Source organism: Gavialis gangeticus, unplaced genomic scaffold (assembly GCF_001723915.1).
Source record: "Gavialis gangeticus isolate Ggan-Ray unplaced genomic scaffold, GavGan_comp1, whole genome shotgun sequence".
NCBI classification, from domain to species: domain Eukaryota; kingdom Metazoa; phylum Chordata; order Crocodylia; family Gavialidae; genus Gavialis; species Gavialis gangeticus.
This window is the reverse complement of record NW_017729033.1, coordinates 12,468,711-12,479,081: the sequence shown is the minus strand read 5'-3', so window position 1 is coordinate 12,479,081 and position 10,371 is coordinate 12,468,711. Positions and strand designations below refer to the sequence as shown.

Here is a 10,371-nt window from a genome sequence, read left to right as displayed (position 1 = left end):
AGGCAGGCGGCCCGCGCGGCCGTGGACGGGCACGTGCAGGTGAGCGCCCGCGGGGGACTCGAACCTGCGTCCCGCGCCCGCCCGGGGGGTCCCCGCGCCCTCCCGGAGGTCCCGGGGCTGGCCGTGGGGGTCTCAGTGCTGGCTGTGGAGGTCCCGGGGCTGGCCTGGAGGTCCTGGAGTTGTCCGTGGAGGGCTCGGTGCTCTCCCTGGAGGTCCTGGGGTTTGCCCTGGAGGGCTGGGTGCTGGCCTGCGGCTCAGGTGACCCCTGGGCAAGTGTGCATCCTTGTGGCACAGTGCATTGCTTCAGCTTGGGCCTGTGCAGGGGGGAAGCCTACCCAGTCAGAAGGTGCCTGCGGTGTCTAGGAGATTCGCTGTCTTCCCTCACATCGGGGGAAAGTTGGGAGCCTGGCTGGGTCTGCGGACAGGCCGTAGCCTCGTGTAACATTTGTTGCTTCACAAACATCAGTAAGTAAATGGGTTCAGCTCACCACTGCGCAGGCGGGGAAAATCGCCTCTAATTCTTCTTTCAGCTCAGTATTGTGTGTTTCTAGACATGTTAGCTGCTAGTCCGGGGATGTTAGACCAGCAGCCAGAAGACTCCCCAAACTCATCCACACGCTTTGTCCTCTCTTCTCATGCTTGCTTATTATTATTATTTTTTTTTTACCCTGCCAGTACCTGGAGGTCCCAGCTTGAGTTTGGGACCCACTTGTGCTAATATGAACATGCCTAGAAGTTACACCGCTGTCGGCTTTGTTTGTCCATGTCCATCCCAGGATAATTTTACCCAATACTGCCTGATAATTGGGACCCACTCTCCTGCTTTCTAGGTGTGCGGCACGATAACAGCTACCTGCTGCGTCAGCTCTCCCCTGGGAAAGCTGCAGGCCTGTCTGGCCTGACCCCAGCGTGACTGCCATTGGTGTGCTTGTCCATGCCCTCGATTAAATGCTTCAGCCTTGTCTGCACTGGGATTTTACATGGAGCTGGGTAGTGCATGCTAGTTTTCTCACTGTTAGACACTTCTTCAACGGGGAAGACTTGGTCCCAATCTAGATCACATCTAAACAGGCCTTCTTGCCTGAATTGTTGCAGCTCCCTTCAGCCTTGTATGGTGGTGGGGGTGGGGGGATGCAAGACCTTTTTCTCTGTAGCAGTCTGTTACTAAATGTGGAGATAACATCTGAGGTCAAAAAAAAGTCTCTCCCTGTGTCTCCTTTTGTCTATTTGTTCTTCTTTCTGACTAACTTTGTCCTCGGTTTGGAGGCGTGTGGCTTTGTTGTGTGTTGGCTCTGCTTGCAAAGTGAGACATGGCTCTGTTCATTTTGTTGTGCTGTCCCTGGGACCACAGGGAATAAATATACAGGCATGATCCACTGGCCTGGGCTTCTCTGGAGGTGGGTCTCAGTGGGGAAGGGGGGCCCCGAGATAAAGTTGGCAGGTCCCAGTCTTATGCCATGTTCAGAAAGTTTAACAAAAACTTCCTTACTGGCATTACTGGCAAGTTAAACTTAACTCTTTGGGGGTGTGCTCTGCTCTCCCCTCTGTCTTCCCAACCAGGGTCTGTGTTGTTCTGCTTGGAAAAGAGCAGACTGAAGGCAGCTTCACGCAGTCTCTGCCAGCTTTGGTTGGATCATTGGGCACAGCAGGGCAGCTTGATGCACCATTTAACAGCAAAGAACCTTGCTATTACAGTAAATAATGCATGTACATAAAATTATATGCCAGGAGTGAACCTGTAAGGCCAAGATTAAATTCTAACTTCTTGTGATTTTTTTTTTTTTGGTAATGCTTTGCTGCTTAAGTGAATTTAAGCCTTGTATTTTCACCAAGGAATTTGCTTATGTACAAAATGCACAGGTGTATGCATGAGCCAAAGTGAATTCTCATCAAGTTTAGCTACCTAGTAAAGTGTCTCTACACTGCAAAGAGAACAGCATTGTGGGTCCTGGTTATGACGTAGCAGTTCACTGCCCATTTAATTAATACGTTTCTGCATTGAAAGTCTGGATCAAGCAACAAATGATATTGTATTGAGATGAGGGAGAGACTTGCCATGTGTCACTTGTTTAATTTAGGGGTATAGTGTCCTAGTTTATAGTTTCTCTTACCATGGGATAGAGAGAGCATGTGAAACAGCTACTAAATTCCTGCAGTTTAGCTTTGACTTACTTAGGAATAGAGTAGACACATGAACTAGTTACTGTGGAGCAGTTAACATGCAGTAAGTCCGTCCTTCCTTCCTTCCAGCTTGTTATCATACATACGTGTGTGCCCGACCACAGTGTGGATAGCACACTGTATGTTGATCATTGTCCTGAGCAGGCCCCCACCCTTGAAAGGGCAGGGCTTTGGAACAGTTTAAACATGGCTCTGACAATCTGTGATGCAAAACTGAACTGCATTTTAAGAGCGTGAGAAGGGCCCAGGGTGCACCGTATTTTCTACGGAGCAAGCAGGCTTTTCTTTTGATTTGCTGTTATCTTCCAGGGAGTGCTCTTGCAGTTCTTGCTTCAGATAACAGAGTTACTGCTACAGTGCTGTTCACTAACAATATTGTTCCTGGAAGTGGTGCTTTACCATGTGGCTTCCTTGAAAAGTAGGCTTCTTTCATGGGGTGCTTGTTTGAACCTCCTCCTGTACATAGACTCTGATTCTCCTGCAAAATAATGGGCATCTGGAAGACCTGCAGTGTCTCTGCGGTGGGGGTGAGGGAAAAGATGCCTCTGTTTGAGTTTTCCAAGGAAACCGTGAACTGTACTCACCAGTAAACTGAGTTGCTAGTTTTAGAAGGAGATGCTTTAGAAAAACTCAGTGTTGAACAGTGGACTGTTTAAGACTGGGGTGGGCAATTATTTTGGGCAGAGGGCCGCTTACTGAGTTTCGGCAAGCCATCAAGGGCTGCATGACAGGCAGATTAATATTAATTCCCTAAATTTTTTAGGGGCCCCGTGGGCCAGATAGAATGGCCTGGTGGGCCGCAGCCGGTCCCCGGGCTGCATTTTGCCCACCCCTGGTTTAAGAGCAAGCCTGCGTGAACTTGGAGTTCCCACAAGTGTTGTAGGAATAGACATCCTCAACCCTTCTGTAATCTCTGATAAGCCTCTGGCCCAAGACAAATCCTATGTTCAGAGCTCACCATTTCATACCTAGTTCAAGCATTAGCCATGTTCTGAAGTGGCCTAAGTAGGATGCTTCTGATTTCTCTTAGAGGCTGTGGGCCTGATGATTGCTTAGAAGTGTGGATGCCTGAAAGTCCATTTGAAACCAATGGTAGCTTTATGTGCTCAGTGCCTTTGAAAACCAGACCTTAGCAAGATATAATTAGCACCAGCCCTTTGCAATATGGTAAGATGCTTAGAATTGCAAAGCAGGCCATACCTCAAATATCAACTGGTTCGTCTGCCCATAGGAGCAGTATTTTTCTTTCTGTACCTGAAATAAGCAGTCCAGTTGCATTGCTGAATCAGGTTTCTGTGTATATGTTCTTTGCTTTTGGTGACAGGCCGGGTGTTATAAAAACATTCTTCTGTTTTTTTCCTGATCTCCAGAACAATCAAGTCCTTGGAATTGGGAGTGGCTCGACCATTGTTCATGCTGTGCATCGACTAGGTATGGTACGAACCTTCACTTGCTCTAGCACTAGTAATATCCTTTTGTCTGGCAGCCCTTGGTAATAAAACCCAGATTTGGACAAGGTTAATTACTTGCTGCCTTCTCAACAAACTGCTTTCTTGTGTTTGAGGCCGGCTGGTGTGTCTTACTTGAAGCTGAAGGTGGAAAACTGGCCTTTTATTTCGGTCTCTAGTAAGATCAATCACAAGGCATTAAGCTGACATGTTACTTGACCTGGTGCTTTGTTAATTATGGTTAAGCATGAGTGTATCACCTGTCCTGCCCATGCAGCCAGGGGGTGTGATCAATTAACCTGTGCCCAAGTTTGGAGTTAAAACCTCCCAAAGTTTACGTCTAGCTCTGCCACTGTGTGTGGCTTTGAATTACTCCCTTAGCTTTTCTGTTTCAGCTTTACCCATTTGGGCAATGTCGATGCTCCTCAGCGTCTTACTAATGACATGGAGTGGCCTAATGAGGTAACTCTTATCAGTACTTTAAGGATTTGAAACAAACCATCTGGTAATTTATATATCCTGCAGTTACACAGATTGCATCAGGTGTCAATTAGGACAAGGTTTTTTCCAGAAAGTGCCATGTGTTGGCCCAGTGCTATATCATAGAATGATAGAAAATGAGGGCTGGAAGGGATCTCAGGAGGTCACATCTAGTCCAGCCCCCTGCTCAAAGCAGGACCAGCCCCAGCTAGATCATCCCAGCGAGGCTGTGTCTATCTGGGTCTTGAAAACCTCCACCAACTCTGTCTAGGCAGGCCGTTCCAGTGCTTCGCCACCCTCCCAGTGAGAGAGTTTTTCCTAATATCCAACCTAAACTTCTTGTGCTGCAACTTGAGACCATTGCTGCTTGTCCTATCATCTGCCACTACAGAGAACAGTCCAGATCCAAGTGTTCTTGAAGGAAGGACATGCAAACAAAGTTTTCAGCCAAGTGCTGCTTTTATGGAGACCCTGGACAATCAGTTCTGCTTAACTGTTTTCCGATACAAAACAGAACGATTTGCAGTTGGGAACTAGGGCTGTTGGCTAAAGAGAGTTGTTTGTAGAGGACTCCCTCTGTTCAACATGGGCATTTAGGATATTCCATCAGTCCAGTCCTGCTTTGAGATCTCGCATGTGCCCTGACGACTTGCAGTGCTGTTGGTTGCACACACCCTGGGCTTTGTTTGCGCTTATTTGGCTCCAGGGCATATGGTGTATATATTTGAATGTTTTACCTGCAAAATGTTTTCAGAACTGGAACTCTGGTTCCTGCTTTTGTTGCTGAAGACAGATTACTCTAATTCAAACATAAGCTAGGTCACTGATCCACAAATAAAGGGTTATTGATTTTCCTGTTTGCGTGTACCGTCCCACCTTCTGCCTGAGTAATGGGGCCCACAGCGCAGTGCTTTGCTGAATGACTGTAACAGTAGGATGAAAGCCTCCAGGCCACGTGACTTTTGCCACCAGAAAATCTTGCCAGTGATCTTGAAATGCCAATTCCCTCCCTGGTTCCATAAGGTAGCAGTGAACTGCTCTCACCCAGTTGGACCATTGGATTTGCCTACACTTGAATTATGGGCAAAATATTATCAAGCAATTATCTTAATAATAGACTGTTAATTTTCTGAAGTTAACCAGAGGAGTGGAACATTTCCTATCTCTTAAAGGCAATGCAGGATTTTGTTCCATTAACTATTCCTTGCCATGGATTTAAATGTTTTTATTATATGTGACTAGGGTGCCCTGAAGTGACAAACTAAGCAGCTGCTATTTCTTGCCAACAGCTCCTCTATTGACAAGGAGGGCAGTAGAATTGGTCTGACATGGGGTTTCATGCCTCCGGTGAAGAGTTGTTCTTTGCTGACAGGACATAGCTCTGGCTGTTTTACTGCTCTGGGATGAGATGGGTCATTAGCTGAGACACTGTTTAGATATTGTCAATAAAAGCTATGGTGTACCTAGCACAGGGTGGCACTTGGAAGCAATTGTTGCATGGCTTATTCCTTTTCAAGTAATTGTCAGGCTGGTCTTGAGTTAGTGTTTCTTAAAATGAAACCTTTTCCTTGATTGTGAAAGTTTGTTGAGAAACCTGATGTGTCTGCTTCTTCCTACAGCTGAAAGAGTTCAACAAGAAAACCTGAATATTATTTGCGTCCCTACATCCTTTCAGGTAAAAGCACTTTCCCCCTTTGCAGCAGATAAGACTCCCGCATCGCCAGTTAGGTGGGAGGTGGTACCAGAGCATTTTCTGAATCAGCTGATCCCATGTCTTGGCTCATGAATAAAGCACAGCTTTGGCAGGTGATTGTGTGAATGGCTAACCATGATGTACAGGTGGAGTGGTGTTTATTGTCACAAATCTCTATTCACAGTAGAAACCTGTGCAGCTTTGGGGAGGCTTATGTTTTAAGTTTCAAATATTTGTAATTCAAGGGTTGCCACGTACATGGGAACACAGCAGGAGAGGCCCCTGTGTTCTGCCCCATGTTCACAGGCAGTCATGAACCAAAGGACCCCCCAAATCACCAGACAAAATCACTCCCCACTCCCCAAAACACTACCCGTGGATCAGATGTGTGGCATGGGATCAGTCTACAGGCTGGATTGGGCCCATGGACTTCCCCTTCCCAACTCCTTGCAAGTGCTGCCTGTAACACAGGTTGCAGACTGGCTAGAGTGGGCACCACATGCAGCACAGTCCTGGACTGGCCAGAGCAGGTGCTGGATCTGGCATGTGGGGGACCCACAGATTCTGCCCCCCTCCCTTCCTGAGTGCCAAATCCAGTGTTTGCTTTGAGTATGGGACTGCACTGCACATTGCCTGCCCTAGACTGGCTGGAGTGGGTACTGTGGAGCTCGTGTCCCAGAGTGGACATTGGATTCAGCATGCTGTAGGGCATCCTGGACTGGCCCACATGGCTGCTGTGTGCAGGGCAGGTCCTGGAGCAGGCACCGCATGAGGCTCATGTCCTTGGCCCAGTGGAAAGGGCTGGTCTCGCGCACACCATGTGTGCATCAGCTTGAGACCAGGCCAGCTCTGGGGTCTGGATGGTGTGGTTTCACGGGCTGTATTTTTGACACCCTTGCTCTATAACATGCCCCAGGTAAAGTCAGGGAGACAAGGTCATTGCAAATGCCTCACCACTGCAACAGCAGGGAAATAGTTGATATGTGTTCAGAAGATCCTAGAAAAAAGACCATGCCCTATGCTACGGAGGCAGGCAGTCTGTCCCTGCACCAGCCGACACACCCACACGGTCTGTACCAACCTGATCCCCAAATTTGGCAACCAGTATGTCCCTGGGTGGAAGAGCAAGACCCTCTGTTCAGCTGTGTTGCACAGAAGTACTGAAAATGTTGTTGCATTGGGAACCTTTCCTCTAGGTCAGGTCCTTATTGATTGTAGCAGGCTCTGGAGCCCTAGATGCTGTAACAGTTGTCCTGCACAAGCCCAGGCCAGATCAAATGCTCTCAGGAAGATGGAGGAGTGCATGTAGTTGGCTGGTACGTGGAATTCCTCAGGAGAAATCGGCTTAATCTTTCTTTTGCTGTGCAGTCTTCTACAGGGAATGTACTTCTGACCAGCTGCATAACTGAGCTTTGTGTTTCAGAGCGAAGAGAAATTTGCTGCAACAGCACAGAGCTAGTTGTAGTTGTTGTTGCTCTCTCTGCCTCGGTTTTCTTGCTAGTGAAAAAGAAATACAATGTAGAATGGGCATAGTGCTTCCTCTCCATCTCCTTTGTGTTATCGGGCATATCCCTGATTCAGAAAGAGCACGGGCTGTTGGCAGAATATGCGTGGCCTTATGGATAGGCTGGTGGGCTGGGAATAAGGAGATTTGTATTTTATTGCTGATTCTGCCATTGATCTGCTCTGTAACTGCTTACAAGTCACTGCATCCCTTGCTGCCTGTCATCCTACCCTGTGCCTGCCTGTACATTTTGTTTGCTTCTGGGGGGCAGAGACTATCTGGCTAGGCTCTTGTTCAGTGTTTGGCACAGTGGGGGTACAATCTAGCTCCTGTAGTATGAATAATGACAACATATAGAGAAATTGGTGATTTGCAGTTGCTGCTAAATGCAGAAGGTAAGAACGAATTGAAAAAATATTGGGTGTGACAGAGAATGCAAGTGTGTTGCAAAAAATCAGGCTGGCATTGTTTTATTTTTAAATTGACAATGATTGCAATTTTTCTTAAAATGCTACCCTTGATATTTGTCTTCCCTGTCTGTGAACTAACAGGAAAAAAACAGGTAAGAGGTTCCTGGTATCAGTCATACTATTTCTCAGCAGTGATAGTTCATTTAAAATGATTGCGTGCAACTTCCTGCAGCTTCTGGGTCTGAAGCATAGCTTTGAGAGGTTGTGGTTTGTGTTTAACCTTGGAAGTTACAATGATGAAATCTTGGCTTTCTGTTTGCAAGGAGCAAGGGTCCCTCGCAATCACAAGAAACGTGTTTCTCCCTCTGCTGTTCTTGGTCTTCTCTTCCCTAGTCATGAGCCACATCAAACATTTGTAGCATAATTTAGTGCCGAGTATGTTTAAGGGAACAACTGGACTATGCAACTGCTTTAAATAAAGAGAATTGCAGGCTGCATTTATTAGCTGGCCTCCTGACGTGGGGTTGACCTGGAACAAAGTCATTCCTCTGTTCCACTTGAACAGAAGCTGGTTCGCTTAGTTCAGTCCTGCAGCTTGGCAGAGTGTTTTGAAGTAAGAGGCTTTGTCTCCTAACGTGGACTTTTCTTTTGCACTGGGTCCACATGGCAGGTGATACATTTGTAGTATTAAAAAGATCTGGGGAAAAGTTCTGGGATTAGTGTCTGGAGACTTGGGTTTGGTGCCCAGCTCTGCCACTGAACTGCTGGGTGACCTGGGGCAAGTCATGTCACCCCTCTGTGCCTCTTTCCCCACCCTTTGCCTCTCAGCTGAGGCCTCTAAATGTTAACTGTAAGCATTAAGAGTTTTGTTTATAAATACAGAGCTTGTACTTCTGTTTTCTGACTAGAAGTCAAACGAAAGAAGATGGCTTGAGTGAAGAAAGGAAGAAAAAGGAAGGGATGCAACTGCTTCCTGCCTGCCCTCCTTCCCTCTTCCATCTCCCTCCAGTTCTCCTCCCCACCAATCCCTCTGCACCTGTTCCTAAAAAAGATTGCTCCAGGATGATGTCCGACTCCAGCCATATTGCATGGGAGGTGGGGGGGTAACTCGCAGAAGAGAGGTAGAGCAGAAGAGTATATGGCTGCGCAGATAGAGCAAAACTTATCTTTTAGAGAATTATCACATTTTGATTATTAGGAACTGGATGTATTCTGCTCAGTAGAGCGGACAGCGTGCTGACTCTTGCCTACATTTTGGGTTGGTGACGAGGTGGATGTCAAATGTTGCGTTGGCTCTGTGGTTTGAAACTTTCTAGAGGCAAGTGAAAAGATACTCTGCTGTCTAGCAAGTTTCTCAGTCCTGTACACCTGCGCAAAGTGAGCGTTAGGCTCCAGATCCGACAGCAACACCTCCTTCCCACTTCGCACATTATAAAGGACTGTTTGAGGTCCCAGGCAAAGGAGTCGGTGTCAGTGGGCCCAATTCACTCCCTTTCTCCAACACCAGTTTAAGTCACATAACAGCCGTTAACACCTGTTGGAGTTAACACTTGTTGGAACAAGACAGAGACTGGGCTGAATGTATCTGCTGCTTTGCTCTAGAGGTGTGTATGTGTGTGTTGATCCATCTAGGTATCCACTGAGAGCTTATAACTTAGCAACTGGACTGTTTCCTGGCAACAATCTGCAGGTCTCCATCTACTGAGAGCTGCTTTGGGCTTCCACCTAATTAAACAGCTGCAGAGCCAGGCCAGCGGTGAGACTGCAGCTGTTGGGTAGTTTCGTCTGGTTTTGCGGCACATCAGGAAGCTTCTTTTGGTACCTGCAGGGAAAGTCTTTTCATTCTGATCCTCTAGATTTGAGCAAGTGCCGTGTGGTTACAGCTGCTTTTCCTCTTAGTCATGCATTTGTTTATTGACTCTACAAACCCACTTGTTTGAAACAGCTTCCCCATCTCATCATCGGGAGTACAGTGCTGTAGCATTGGAGACCTGCCTGCTTGGCAAATAGTCAGCTGATGGGAACTAATGTCACTCCATTGACTTAAATGGCTCTGTGCTGACTCAAAGCCTGCCCAGGTCTGATCTAGAATGGAATGGAAAAGAAAACACCACTGCCCTAGAAAAGATTTGAGTCGCCTCTCATTGCACGTGAACCAACCTTTTCACAACTGCAGCACAAGAGAAAATAATCAGGGGACCTAACTTGTCAGCAGCAGCTTGTAAATCAAGGACCAGATTATTTTGTAGTGTCACACCCTTGTTTTATAGCATTCCCAAAAGTGGTGCAGGAACTTTTGACTTGAACAGAGTTAACAGTAAGAGTGAATTTGTTTTGGGTAATGCAAGTTACTTAGGGCAGTGATTCTCAGCTGCAGCACTGTGGGGTATTGTGGGATCCTTTTAAGGGTGATGCACAATTTTTCATAGAAAATGGACCTGGATGTTTAACATCTTCATCAGCGACTTGGACGAGGGGGTGGAAAGCATGCTGTCCAAGTCTGCTGATGTCACTAAGATGTGGGGCGAGGTGGGCACACTTGAAGGTAGAGAGAAGCTGCAAATAGATTTAGACTACAAAAGTGGGCAGATGAGAACAGGATGGGGTTCAATGTAGACAAATGCAGGGTGCTGCACCTTGGGAGAAGGAATCCAC

At 47.0% G+C, this 10,371-nt stretch overlaps 1 protein-coding gene across 1 annotated transcript in view; it reads left to right on the top strand.

Moving 5' to 3' along the window:
* RPIA (ribose 5-phosphate isomerase A) overlaps positions 1-10,371 on the top strand; it is a 37,663-nt gene that overhangs the window by 3,035 nt on the left and 24,257 nt on the right. The window contains exons 2-4 of the mRNA XM_019525807.1: positions 3-39; positions 3,552-3,612; positions 5,729-5,784. Coding sequence (XP_019381352.1) covers positions 3-39; positions 3,552-3,612; positions 5,729-5,784 — 154 coding nt within the window. The remainder of the gene's footprint in view (positions 1-2; positions 40-3,551; positions 3,613-5,728; positions 5,785-10,371) is intronic.